This window comes from Homalodisca vitripennis, chromosome 4, assembly GCF_021130785.1.
Source record: "Homalodisca vitripennis isolate AUS2020 chromosome 4, UT_GWSS_2.1, whole genome shotgun sequence".
Lineage (NCBI taxonomy): Eukaryota > Metazoa > Arthropoda > Insecta > Hemiptera > Cicadellidae > Homalodisca > Homalodisca vitripennis.
In genome coordinates, this window is record NC_060210.1 from 67,934,365 (window position 1) to 67,949,728 (window position 15,364).

At 32.4% G+C, this 15,364-nt stretch overlaps 2 protein-coding genes across 4 annotated transcripts in view; both read left to right on the forward strand.

Moving 5' to 3' along the window:
- Positions 1-14,075, forward strand: part of LOC124359461 (traB domain-containing protein) — a 35,629-nt gene extending 21,554 nt beyond the window's left edge. For 2 of the 3 annotated variants that reach the window (XM_046812216.1, XM_046812215.1), the window contains exons 9-10: positions 60-200; positions 5,558-5,700. In XM_046812216.1, the coding sequence (XP_046668172.1) occupies positions 60-200; positions 5,558-5,627 (211 nt within the window). In that variant the 3' untranslated portion in view covers positions 5,628-5,700. Of the gene's footprint in view, positions 1-59; positions 201-5,557; positions 5,701-13,115 lie in introns of those variants that run through there. The other variant, XM_046812217.1, reaches the window with a different exon arrangement.
- LOC124361052 (histone-lysine N-methyltransferase SETMAR-like) lies at positions 13,192-13,953 on the forward strand. The gene has a single exon (XM_046815089.1). The coding sequence runs from the start codon at positions 13,192-13,194 to the stop codon at positions 13,951-13,953; it is 762 nt and encodes a 253-aa protein (XP_046671045.1).
- Positions 14,076-15,364: the final 1,289 nt, after the last annotated feature.

The following is a 15,364-nucleotide window of genomic DNA, read 5'->3' on the forward strand; positions in this document are numbered from 1 at the left end:
TATCAAACTGAACATGGTTATTTTGTTTATTACCACTGCATGTAATTTGTATGTAATAGGATTCCCCCACCATCGAGATCGGGGCAAGTGGTGAAGGCAACTATTAAGGTGGCAGTGGCAGGTTTGGTGTTGTGGGGTGCCTACAAGTTGTTCACGCCAAAGGCAAAGGCAGTGTCGGAGGCTATTGGTAAAGTGCCTAGGTGAGCCTCATTTTATCAATACCATGCATGTTTGGTGCACTTTTTACAAGCTACTTCGCATGTTTCTGAAGTTAGCGAACATACAACACAAGATATGTTCCCTCTGTTGGTGGGTGGGTGCATCAGGAGATGTTAGATCTCCAGGTAATTCGGTAAATTCAAGTAGTGTTGCATCCTTGTACTACTTCAGAAACAAAAGTCACTTATATTTTTTTTAACAGACACTATGCTTTTGACACAGAAATTGTATGAAACCATGCAATAACCAACACAAAATTCTTGGAGTGAAAATAATACTTTTGATTCAATAGTGATTTTTTATAAACACATTCTCTCCAAACTTGAGTCCTTGAAGGTTTGAAAAATCTATCATTTGAACTGAAATGCTGTTGTAATTCTATTAATATATATGACTTGTATATTAGATCTCCAATTTCATAGTATTAAGAAAGTACCATTTTAACAAATGTATTTTGGTTTGATCTGTTGCATGCAATGTGTTTAAGGATTATTAAAATCTGCTTTGATCAACTAAATTTGTAATTCACTATGTTTTTTGTATTCTTTTGTTGTTGTTGTTGTTGTTGTACAATATTAAGTGTATGTGTCTTGACAGAATGTTATTTCTATAAAAGTTGAATGAATTGCCCACAGATAGTTTTGTGATAAAATTTTGATGCATAAATTAATAAAAACCATCAAATTCAGTTACAGATACAGTTAATTCAGTTGGAAAGATACAGGCTAACCCAGTCTATTTTTTAGTGTAGAAAATTAAAAACAGTTGTTTTATATTTTATTTAACACTTTGTACCCTGAGCCCGAGTATAGATCGGGCCGCGTCGGCAGCGCCTGCTACCGGCGCCCGAGTATAGCTCGGGTCATGTTATTTAATTGCATTACTTAGCTCAGTCATCTTATTTTTGGATTCAAACATTTTGATTATGTTCATTGGTTGTCTAAGTTCGTTTTTGTTGGTTTTGAGATCCCTGGGTCACGTTTTAGTAATGAAATACGTATATTTATCGTTGTACTACAAGCGAGTCTAGACAGCTGATCGTAGGCGCCGCGGCTGATCGCCGGTACTGTCAGTTTGCTTTGTAGTGTTTCACGTTTTGAGTCTTAGTGATGTCTTACTAAGTTTTCTACAAATCTTGCCGACAAATACTGAAGCAAATGTTATTATAATGTATTATAAATGTGAATTTAACTGTTTGTAAATAATCAGAACTTTAGTTTCTTACTGAATGAAGTAAAGGCAATGTGAGGTTATCCGTGTGTTTTGTTTTGTATTTACACTCGCTTTGTTCTTTTTTCTCGACTTTCCGTTGATTTTCTTTTATATTCTTTACTTATTATTTTCGAGTTTAAATAATATGGGTGATGAAATCAAAAGTGATGCAATTCGCGATCTTTCGTTTGACTGCGAGTTGGAAAGTGATGATGATTTTGATACACACCTGGGACCAAATATTTATTTTATGAACGATCTAAACGAAAATGTGCGAGATCCTGTATTTGATTCAGACCATTGTGCTTTAAAAATTACCACACTAAGGCGAACTACCTGAACTAACAAGTTATGTAGCAAAAACTTTTTTTGTATTTTTTACATAACATTCAATAGTATGTAATAATTTTATTTTGAAAATAAACTTTATATTTGTATACATTTAAAAAAGTATGTATCTCTATCTTTAAAAAGATATATAGTATGAGTTCATAACATAATTACTGTAATAACACAGAATTTTTAAAAGCATCATAAACCCCCCAGGGAGCCACGCGGAAACATGTATTAAGGGCCCAGGGTACAAAGTGTTAAATACCACATAACAATGTTTGTAGTTTCTAAATTTACTGAAAGAGGAAGGTTAATCTCATTGAATCACCCATTGCATACATTATAATATATAAAAGTGTTTTCTTATAAAAATAGCAAAAATACTTCAGAATTATAAACATATTAACACAGAGAGTGATGGCTTTGAAATGACATAGCTCTTTATAGAAAACTGGTTAATTATTAATAAGAAAATATACATTTTATATAGTTTAAGCCTTATATTATTAGAATTTTCTTTTTCTTCCTGATGGTATTAAAGTTATTTAATCACATTAAAATTATGGTAAAAATGTTTGAATGCATGTTCTTTGAAACAATATTTATAAAAGTAATCTGAAAGTAATCTAACTATATTTATTTGCAACAGTTAACCCTTTTAACCCCGGCCATTAAATCAAGTGATGTGCTAGAAATTCCAAGCCATTTTCAGACAAAATGTAAGGGTTTTGTAAAAAATTCATAACTCAGTTATTTTTTAAGATATTTAGGTAATTCTTTTTTTGTTTTACTTCTTTATACATGTAGCTTACAGAAATATACAAATAAAATTATTTTGAAAGTAATTTTTGTTACATACATATACATATATAAAAAATAAATAAAAATGAAAAGAATTCAAGTTTGATCATGGAAACCATATAGATAAAAAAATATTTGACACAAAAATACCCATTTACTTTATGATATATTTAATCCTTAATAAAAGGAAACAAAAATTATAGGCCTACCTTATTTACAAGTGGAGTAACATCAATTTTTGTAAAGCCGTGTAAATTTTTCTTTTTGCCATTTCTGGGCAAGGCAATGTAACAAGACCTTTGAAATTCACAGTACTTAAAATAAACATAAAACCAAAATTATTTCTGACAAAATAACTAAAACTGTTTATAATCTAAATTTTAAAAAAGTTTTAAAACAATATTTACATCAGAAGAAATGTTTTCAAGATATCCATCACTCAAATCGTCGTCACTAATCACATCCACACCATTTGCAACTAGGTTACTAATTAGTGTATTTTCACTTACGGGAGACTTTGAACGATGTCTTTTACTCATTTTGAAATCAAACAAATAATAAACTAAACTTTAACTGCCGTACTTTACACTGCTTTAACCTAAAACTGTGAAGAAAACGGAATATTCACAACCACGTGATATACAGCTGTCTGCAACAAGCATAAGCAGTCAGTCGAGACGAACTGCAATTGCTCAGTCACAGACTGACAAAATACAAAGTCAAACCATTACAAACTAATATATTTCGATGCAAAATATCTTTGTGCACAAGTCTGTGAAATTTCAAAGCATTTGGTGAAATAGGTGGCCAGTAAAGAAATAAAAAGTGCACATCCGCACTATACGGACATCAGGACGCCATATTTACGACGTCCTTATAGTACGGACGTTGGGGTTAAAAGGGTTAATTATTGTTTATATGCATACAACTAATTTAAATACAATTTATCAACAAAATGTGCTATAATATGCAATTTTGTAATGATTAGGTAGATTTTTAGTATTTTTCATTTATTCGTAAAAGCTAATTTTTGCTTCTATAATTCACATATATAGTTTAAGGAAGTTTATTTATAACACTCGGGCTCTATATCAATATAACAGCTTCACTTAGCACGGTTTCATAACTTTTGTTGCATAAAATGAGCACTCTTAAAAAATATTGTCCTTGTTGAATAATTTATTTTATGTACATATTCCTACTTTTTAATTAAGTATAGATTTGAATAAAGACAGTTCCATTATAAAATACTTTTTTATTTACCTAATGTGATAATATACAGACAATTACAACATAAGTTTGAGAAGTGTTAAAACTTTTGTTAATTTAATGATTTAAAGGATTTGTTATACTTTTTTATTGTTTTTTAGTGCATTTAATTTACTATAAAAAATCAAAATCTCTATGTTTATATAAACAATGTACACTGTTTGTAAACAAGAGTCTGCAAAACTGTAAAATTTCACATTTTTACATCTCAACAGACTGCAGGATTGAGTGGTTAGCGCTCAAATGGTTAAGTAAATGGCTAGACCAAGTTAGTTGTTTGGGTTTATTAGATCAAAGGAGTCATAGTACCAAAATCACTATATGTTTTCATAATTAATGTAGACACCTTATAGTTTAATGAATTCTATTCACAATTGGCATAAACACTGTATGAAACAAGTTTTATGCAAGTACAGTTCCAGATCCAAACTATTTTTCCTATATAATATGACTGCTCGTGCTTGCTAATAAACCATGAATTTTAGCCAAAATTAATAATGGTATCAGAATAAATGTTGACCCTAAATAGTTCTTTAGTGCTCTTTAATCTAAGGAGGCTGTTGTTAAGCTCAACACAGTTTCTTAACAACAATCCTGAATGTATTAGGGGTCCATCAAGGATTAATCAAAATTAAGATTGACTTTCTGGGGACAAAACTCCAGATTAGAGACCATTTTTTACAATAGTCCTGGAAGTCTGATGGAGTCATAGATTTTGATGAACATTAGAGTGGTTTTCTTTAAAGTAAATTATAATCTTTAAAATTTGGTGCTTTTAGGCTTTTGGTAGGTTCTAGATGTAGGAATCTGTCAGAGGCAAGGAAAAACCATCGGTAGAAAACTTTGAAATGTGGGGAGTTTTGGTCCACATCATTCAAACAAAGGCCATGAATTCTTAGATGCTTGACTTTGTTCTAGGAAGTTTTAGAGTTAGAAATCTCTCAGATGCCAGTAACTTCTACAAGTTAAAGTAGTATAAAGGCGGCAAGCTTCCAGAGGCTAGTGTCTTCCAAATACCAAGAGTTGGCAGAGATCAGGAGTCCCAGAATCCCAAAATATCTACAAGCTCAGAACTTGCTTTCTGAGGCTGGAACATTTTAAGTTCATTTTGAGAGAATTTGAGTTCTAAAGAAAAGAAGTTTTCAGAGATTGGAAGCTCCTTTAATCCAAGTGACTCCAAGGATTGAGAGTTGACAAATGTCAACCAGATTTCAACCAAATCTTTGTTGAAGATTCTTTGGATTCGAGACTCAGCTTTGATAAATCACTTCTTTTAACTATCTAACTACAGTAGCAGGACTACAGAGAGTGTGTAAACTCATTCTATACATCACTTATCTTATTTAAAGTGTTTGAATACATCTTGATACAAAAAACACAGCCTTTCCAATAAAAAAGTCTGTTATTAAGCAATATTTTTTATCAATCATATTTTTAACTTATAATCCTTTCAAGAACTTTGAGTGTAACATACAACGTTTCTTTAATCTACCCTTATATTGTAAATAATGTTATTAATCATGTATCACATAGATAACGAATAATAGTATCCCAATGTAATAATTGTGTGTTGATTACTAGTGAAATTCTTTAGGATGAGAGTACAATCATGATATAATAATTTCTCATCACAATAGATCTAAATTTAATTGTGTTAAGGAATTTAATAAAAGATTATTCGTAAAGATGTTTGTACATTAATAAGTTCTATTTTATATTTTAGGAAAATCAACTCCTTATTGAAACAAGTACAAGTTTACGAAGCATCCTTGGCAAATCAAAAACTAGTTTAAATATTTTCTGTGTTTAACTCTGTACCTTTGTGTGACATGTAATATAATAAAACTAACTGATTTAGTAGTTCTATAATTGTTTATTATTTTGTATATTGTTTGTGGTAGTTTTAAACATTGTTTGTGCTGTATATTTAAACCCACTACATATAACAAATATAAAAAAAAAATACTAATACACCACACAACAATATGTCACAAAAATCCATTGTGCGCTAATAGAGCTGGATTGTACCTTTAATTTGGCATAAATATTTACCTACACATATTTTATGAATTCCACTTTACTATCATCTAAGTTTTCCAATTAATATAGTGTTGAAGCCGTGTTAAGACAATTCAAGTCTTGAAATATTTCAGCCTCTCTATAAGATGACTCTCCACACAAGGCTGAAGTATTTCAATATTTTATTTGCATTAACATTCTTTTGACACAGTGTAAACTGGAAAATTTAGCTAATAGTCATAAAACTGGCCTTGTAAGCCTAAGATCTAAGATTCCATTTTGTTTTAGTATCTGTATGCGTATTTGTTTTAACTTGAGACTCCAAAAATTAAATGTTTAAGTTTTTTAAAGTTGTAATTTTGGATTAATCTTTACCTCACTGTAGGACCTAATTATATGAAATTAAATTTTAATATTAGTTTAAAAAGATGGCCATGTTAAAAATTATTTGAAAATTAATTGAAACCTTCATTCATAGGAATTAAAAAAGTTTTCCAAAACTGGACAAAAAGTTTGATTGTCACTAAAGCTGATAAAATTTATTGAAGAATATTTTTAGCAACATTGAAGCCACTTTTATTATATTGTCTTATCTTGCACTGATCTTCAAAAAAATAATAAGAAGACATTATAAACAATTTCTATATTTCGGTTTAAACCAGCTTCAGAAAATTAAACAAAGTTATAGGAATAGGGCCATAAGAACATTAAAAAAATAAAACATAAACATCAATAGAAAATCAAAATGAAGAATTAATGATGTAGATTTTGTAACATATAACTTGATTTTATAAATTCACGTTGTTAACTAAGTCATCTTAAATTTAATCCACTTTGAAATTTTTATTTGGTGACGAGCTGGTGGGATCGATCCATGGTTCTTAGGTTGTCTGTACTTAAATTTTGTGACATTTTTCTTATTGGTTTGACTGAATATACTTCTTCAAAATTTGAATTATGCATCAAGCCATGTGCCATTACAGGTTGCTCGGTCTTTTTATGTTTATATGCATACCTATGCCCTGTCATTCTTGTTCTCAGAGAATTTATTGTTGAGCCAGTGTAATCTTTAGGGCATAACTTGCATTGAATTTGGTAAATAATATTTTTTGATTCACAGGATAAATCTTCAAATATTCTGTAGGATTTTTGTGTAATACTACTTGTAAAAGTTTTTGAAGTGGAGCACATGTTGCATACTAAACATCTGGGTTTGTTGCAAGGATGTGATCTGACTGTTATACTTTCTTGTTCCTTGTGTTTATTATGTTCAGGTAATTTTGGGTGCACTAAAATGTCCTTTAAAACTGGTGGGATTCTGAATCTTATTTTTTTAATGTGTTTGAAAATTTCTTTAGTTGAAGCAGAGCTGTCCAATAATATATATATACAGTAGAGTCCCGTTAATCCGACCTAATTGGGACCGAGCCCTATTCGGATTATGTGATTGTTCGGATTAGCCAGAATTACAGAAAAATACGGTTTTAAACTTGAGATGGGTCTATTTTGTTATAGAATTGAATTATCAATATTGTTTATTAAAACATGTTTTCTGACTGTTGCATTGTATTTCTTGACAAATAAACGTGTTTGCGAATACTAAGCACGTTTACCGTATTTAGTGTGAGAGTTCTATTGTTAAGCAATGTGAGCGTACTGGATATTGTACGGGTCCACGCGTTCAATAGTTGTACGAAACTACGCGTCATCCAATAGACTCCCTTCAATGCGACAGAAGAGAATAACTGAATTTATGTCTTTTAACATTTAATATTGTACTCAATAATAATATCAGTACTGTAGTCCAATTTTTGTTTGATTTCACTTCTTAATACAGTAATTTAACTCATACTTAACCTATAAGTCTTAATTTGGTACTGTATTTAATTTCATTATTTATGTACTGTACCGTACACAATTTGTCTATTTAATTAAAGTTTTCTTTGTTTATGTACGAAATGATGCACCCATTTTCATTTTGTATGTAATTAGTTCCTATAACTGTTCATTATCGTTATAAATAATTCCTCCTGGACCTGTTCGGATTAACCGACATTCGGATTACACATGTTCGGATTAGCGGGACTCCACTGTATTCAAATTAACAAGCTCTGAATACTGGAAGGAAATGTACTTAATTTTACTTTGCTTATTAACGTAATTCTTATGACAACTGTTTCTATAAAAATATTTTCCAGGTTACAGTTTGTGATAAATCATGTTTACATGTTACAATTAGGTATAAATGGTGTATATTTTACTAAATAATTGACATAATAGGACACTGTGTTTTGGAATGCCAACTAACATCTCAGAACTATAACTTTATAAATATAGTAGTATTGTCAAGCACCCTATAGCTCGACACACTGGGTAATCCAGCACGCAACAACGCAAAACATCAGTCATTTAAGACACAACTATGTTTTTTATCCATTCGTGGTGGAGACAGCGCAAACAAAAAATAGGCTAGGCATCATATTTGGCCAACTTCTGGTGATATCGATTCACGTAACTGACCATGGCCGTTGACTATCACCGAAGGTAACCAGCTGCACTTTCGTGATAAGACAAGTATCAACTCAATTGAGTCTAGTAATGGTAGGTCAATTCCACAGTTAATGTGCTCAGCACAGGTTTGAGATGGAAGGACGACTCTGAACGACTGACATCTTAGGCAAGCTTAGGGGTTGTGATGAACCGGAATGGTTGTGATGCAGAGACTATGCACTGTAATTAAACCATTACAAAAAATAGTTTCTCTAGATCCACATATAATGAGGGTTATTTGAAGATTATATTTGAATTTTAAATATATTATATTTAAAAACGTAAGCAGATTTGGATTTTGCTCTTGCTTACCTTATTAAAAAGTAAGTTTTGTATCCTATTTAATAATGGATGATATATGTAAGGTGTGCAGTTTAACTGAGCAAAGGTAGATTGGGGGATTCTTGTTCTTCGTTTGAGTATCCATAATTGAATATGTAAGGTCTGCAGATTTACTCAGCAAAGGTATATTTGGGTTTTTAATATTCTCTGCTTAAGCATTAGTAATTTATTTTAAGTCTGCTGTTTAACCAAGCAAATGTAGATTTATATGGGATTCAGGTTTTCTGAATAGTATATTGATTCTCACAAACCTATACTACAGGATGAAGCAAAAGTCCGGATGCACCCTTATAAAAGTTTAAAAGTGCAAGGAATCATAATGGTATCTGGTGTGAAGGATCTGTAGATGGGGGTTTGCAGGTTTTAATAGCTTTGGTCATATTTAAATCTGCCATCTCGGATTTGGGTAGAATGTTTCAAACAGGAAAGTGGCATGTGGCACATTATTTTGATCTGCTTCATTTTCATTAATTTAATATGAAATTTTAAAAGATGTATTTATTTGTATATTAGTTATGACTTTTAAATTCTAACTGGTAGATTTTAACAGGTTTTAACTCCTACTAAAAGAAAGATATCTTCAAACAGATTTGGTATTTGTATTCCTGAGAATTGTGCGTTTAAAGTAATGTACCACATGACTTCTCATTTGACCAAAATCCAAGGTGGTGGATTTCAAGATGGCTGCCACTGTCGCCATACCTCCTAAACGTTGTGTACCCACCTACAAACAGACATCAGTATCACTCCTTGCACCATTAGACTTTTATAGGGGTGTATCCAGAATATTGCTTCATCCTGTAGTTTCCTCTGTTCTACAGCTCCTGATTTAAGTTGTAATAACTTGTGTTAAACACATAGTTAAAAGAAATATGCTGGAACTGTTAGTGTGATAAAATTTAGTATTTTTGTAGTAAATTATTAATACTGAAAATATTTTTTAATAGTAAATAAAAGTTATATAAGCTTAATAATAAATTATTTATCTCTTCAGAAATGCAGTTTAAAAATTTGACCTACCTGTGGTTATTAAAGAATAGTTTACCTTCTCTTCTTAGTAGTGTTGTTTGTTATGAACACAAACTGTGCAATACTGCAATCAAATTTGGTGATATATATGATAAAGTATTTTATTACAAACGCTAAAAATGTAATAAATTTGAAATATGTTATAAACTAGATTTAAAATTATAACAAAAGACGTGTTAAATACTGAAATTAATGGAATATTTATTCAACTACGTAAAATACTTCTTTATTAAACTTATTAGTATTACTATGAATAACTAATGTGAATTTTTCTATTTACAATAACATAAATGAAGCAGAAGAGTAGAAGAGCTAATTGGCTGATCCTTACAGTTCTGGTGATTATTTAACCTAATTTTAGATGCCTTAGACAGACCTTTAATATTTCTCTACTGCTGAGATATGGAGGCAAATCCGCCATGGAGAAACAATCAATATTCCCCAGAGTATCTAAGTTTGGGGGAAGTTAAGGAAGCAGTATCTAGGCTGGCCAGCATCTACAGGATGGTCTGTTCGGCCATTAAGAGAGTGCTCTCATCGTTAAATGTTATAAAAATAGAGCACTAAGTTTCGAAAACTTTTTGTTCTCTTAGGACAATATGCTGAGAAACCTCTCACTGCTCTTAGTCCTAAAAGGAACTTAAGTCAATCAACTTGAAAGAAGGGGAGACCAGCTCTGTACCAGCTTCTGCAGACAAAGCGGGCTGGGGTAACACTCCCTTATGTCCAGGCTAGCAACTGATTGTAACACTTAGGAGACCCACCAACTCCCAACAGTCATCCTCTGCAGTAGACTAGACCTATTGATCTACTCTTGCACCCTAATATACCCTTGCACATCTGTGGTCAGTGATGTGCCACTTTTGGACATCCATAGGGTTATCCAGATTTAAGACATTGATTTTTCTGTACTCAGTGTAGTTTCAACTGTGAGGTTTAAACCAGCCAGAAGTGAACCCTCCTGGGTGTGTTTTGAGGATTCAAATCCATTCTCTTTTTCTGGAGTGAAAAAACCTAAACTACAAGGATAAGCAAGTGCGAATGACGCAGGAACAAGCAGTACATAAAAAAAACTCATGCATATACATGAGGATCCAGCACAACTTGTTCTGTTGTCAGCTGTTATTGTACATCTCTAAAATCCTGTTATCATTTTAGATCATCCATTGTCAATCAATTTTAAATAAACAAGTGCCCCAATGCTTTCCCAAGTACTGCCTTAGAATGCTGACTTAAGTTTGCTCCGTGCATATTGTAACCAAGGTTACCTCTAGAAAAATTGTATGTTGTGTTTAACAGACTCATCCCTTAACCCTTTGACCGCCGTGAGCTACTATAGTGGCTCGCTGTATGCGGTACCTTGAGCGCCGCGGGCCACTATAGTGGCTCGCCGTATGCGGTACCTTGAGCGCCGTGGGCCACTATAGTGGCTCTGTGAACTTTACGTCTTTGTCCTTATAGTTTAAACATAATATATATAAAATATATTTATATCAACTTTCAATTGTATTGCTCTGCTTCATTTCAACTATAAAATATTGATATTTACTTGTTTCTATAGTAACAAGTGTATCTTCATCCTACAGCGAAATTTTTGAAATTTTATTAATTTTACTTAAATTACATTATTTTATGCAATTTCTGTGGAATATATTTGTAACTTTTAGTATATGCTCAAAACAATACGTACTTTTAGGTTAAAAAACGTTATTTGAGCCCAAGTTACTTATTCAGTGTGTTTTTGGACCTCAAACTTAAGATTTTTTATTTTTTTAATTACGACAGGCATACATACTACTAAACAAATGTAAAAAAAAAAAATAAAACTGAAAGTACATCTCTTCCCCTCAAAAACCAAAACCAAAACTAAAAGGCTAGCTCAAAATTTACGAAAGTTATGTAATTTAATATGTGACCATGCAAAAAGGGGGATTTTGCCGTGGCGGTATTGGATCCGTGCGGTGCTCAAATGTCTGGCGGTCTAGCGAATGACGGCGCGCGGGAGCGGCGGCGCACAAAGGGTTAATGCACAGTGATCCATGAAGAATATGATGTCTTGCACCTAATCTCTGATCAAATGCCTAAAAAATTTCCTTTGACAGGTCCCTCAGGGTTGTGATTCTCTCAGAGAGGATTGCTCCAAGGAAAGTGTACTGCAGCTACTATAAATATTGAAAATATTAATAAACAAGAATTTTAGATACCTTTAGAGCAACAAAGTGCTGAAGATAACTTTGGGTGCTGTTGAGGTCTTTAAAATGTTTATTTAATAATCTTTAAAATATTTATTGTACGTAAAGTAGACACCACACCAACAAATGATCATTGGTTCAGTACAATATTGTTAGTGGTATAAAATTGATCTCATATAATACAAAATAATATTTATATAAATTAATGTTTGTTTTTTTTTCAGTAGATATAACAGCTAACAAGTGTACACAAAATATCAGTTTTGAACTGAGAATAACATGTATTCTGTACATGCTGCTATTATTGTAAATAACAGCATTATGTTTAAAGGTTTTCTAGGGGAGTGGACCAGAACGGTTTATTTAACTATTAATATACAATATTGAAATGTGATTGTTATTTATATACAATGAACTCGTTTTCAGACGTTGGTACTTAAAAAAAAGTTGCACTTTTTGTTTGGAAATGATTAATTATTTACAAGTATAGTAAATCAACATGTTTCTAGTTTAGTACTTGTAGTTTTATAGTAATTTCTGTAGTTATACACTTTAATAAAAAAAATGCTGTCATTTACACAATTTTTATATTTTACACACATATTTTAACTTCAAATATGTTAAAAACTTTTAGTAAGATAAGCTGTTAGATTATTTTACGTTTCAAATGTTTCTTTTTAGACCATTTAGAGAACAAAATAAAATTGCTTTATTTATCTCTTAAAAGAAATGTACAGTATGTTTTTAAACAAAACCAGCATATTGGAATTTAAAAAAATTCTGCATGGCATGTCTAGCTACCACATCATTAAGCAGTTGGCGTCAAAAGAATATAGATAGAATAGTTTTAGTATGAATCTCTGAAAAGCAAGAAGAACATGAAACAATTTCTAATAATTTAAAATAAATCAAATTTATCATGAAAATATGGACATTATAATTTCAAAGAAATACAAATATACACATTTTTGGGTGCACGAAAACAGTGTTATATAATTATGTAGCACTTGTTGCTAACTGAAATGTACTCCCTTTAGCATAAATAAACAAATCCGTAAATATTGCATGCTTTTTTCAATCACTAAACAGCATCTACACTTGTTTCACCAATGTGTAATTTCATTGATTTGTGACTCTTGTATGTTTCAGAAAGTTGTCAGTACTTATAACGGGGATAATTAGACAGTAAAAGACAACAACACAAATTTTCTCAGAGTTTAACACAATGGCCGATATGTACGGAATGGATAACTACACTCATGTGGACCCAGCAATATACTACAGCGACACTAACATACCAGGGCCGGGCGTGGAGCCAGGATTGTGGGAAGTTTCACTATGTGTCCAATGCACATGTGTGGATGAGTGCGGTACGACCTGCGCATGCTTGGAGGCTTCAGGAGGTCAGAACTACATCAATCGCCTCGTATCGGATGAAAAGCTATCAGCCAGTTCACTCTTGCTGGAATGTAACGATCTTTGTAAGTGTTCGATAAACTGTGGGAACCGTGTGGTACAACTCGGTCCTAGAAGATCGCTTTCCACTTTCCTCACCAGTCTACGAGGTTATGGCCTCAAGACTACTTCACATGTCCAGCGAGGGAGTTTCATCTGCGAGTATGCAGGAGAAGTAATCAGCCGGGAGGAGGCTAGGCGTCGAGCTCTGCATGACGGTGTCAACTATATATTTGTTTTAAAAGAACACACTTCCAATTCTGTCTCTGAAACAATAATAGATCCTACTTGTATCGGTAATATCGGCCGTTACGTGAACCACTCTTGCCAACCCAATGCTGCCGTTGTCCCTGTTTATATAGACTGTCCAGTTCCTAAATTAGCGATTTTCGCACTCTCTGATATTAAACCTGATGAAGAAATAACGTACGATTATGCCAGTGGAAGTGCCGAAATTGGGACGTCTCCATGTTTTTGTCAAACAAAAAGTTGCCGTAATTTTCTTCCTTTCAATAAAGATCTTTTGTGTTAAATCCACATTCCACAACTAGCATGTATTATAATGTAAATAAATTGCAAAGTTTTATATTTTTACTTGTACGTCTGTATTGTTGTTGATGAAATAAAATTCTATCTTATTACAACTGATAAAAACATTGTTTTGTTTTTATTAATTGCAATATCCTCTCATTTAATTCTGCAAAATGTATGTTGTTTATGCTGTTTGTATTATTGTATAAAAAATAACTATTATATGTGAGTATTTTGTAACTATTTTGAGAACAAAATAGTTTTCACATTGGATTTTGGGTTTTTCATGAGAAATATATAGGCTGTCATATTTGTTGGTGTCTGTGTTATCCAACACATAATGTAAGGGTAAGACAAAAAATCTATGATTGAGCAGTTACAGATACATTCTTGGAAGGATTACATTTATTAGTTTAATAAGTTTGGACTGTTTCTCATTAACACATTCAGTGCGGGTGGATCGCCGGCGCTACGCGTTGCCTAGGAATGCAAGACTGCTCAGTTTTTTCAGTATCCAGTGATCCTTATAGGCGAAAATTTCGCAGTCAATGAGTTAAAGCATTCAATTGATAATCAAATTTTATTAGCATTCCATTTTTCCTATTAAAAAATTATTTGTAGTCCAAGAATTCTGTGATCATCAGTGTTTAGCATTTAGTAGAAAGGAATAAATTGTTACCAATGCCAGACTTCAGGTTAGCGTAAAAGGCATCGTATTTGCCCCATAGTTGCCAATATCCTGTCCAAGGGAGTGACTCCCAATAGACCGATGTTTACCATTTTTACTTTTGATATAGGGAGTAGAGGTCCATGGGCTGGGTTCCAAATTTAAAGACTAGTTTTTTGAAAAGTGAGTTTAAAATTGATACAAATTTGAATATAACAGACAGACAAGAAAATGAGTTAGTAGAACTTTCAAACTACCATAGGTGACATCTATACTCTGTCCATTCCATTTTTTATCAGTAATCGCAGTCAACAAAACAGAAATATAAACTGTTTACTGTTTAGTTTGCAATGATAATGACATTGCAGTTTAACACCCTTACTGTGACATGGATCATGTACCGACTTAAAACAGTTGGTAAAGTAGTGGTGTGTATGTCCCCCGTGGACAATGAGTTAAACTGTGATACATCTCTAGATATATTATATGTTAGTAACACCTTCATTGCAACAAGTCATGTACAGACTTAAGGACAGGGAGAGCAGTAGTGATGTGCATCCACAGCAGTCAGTGTGTCAACTACTTGTTGAATACTTCTTGTAGTGATGTGCTTCCACTGCAGTCAATGTGTTAAATACTTATAGAATACTTCCTGTAGTGATGTGTGTCTACCGCAGTCAATGTGTTAACTACTTTTAGAATACTTCCTGTAGTGATGTGCGGCCACCGCAGTCAATGTGTAAAC

Bases quoted from the DNA above. Each gene is read 5' to 3' on its own strand.
- LOC124361052 (XM_046815089.1), top strand. From the start codon at position 13,192: ATGGCCGATATGTACGGAATGGATAACTACACTCATGTGGACCCAGCA.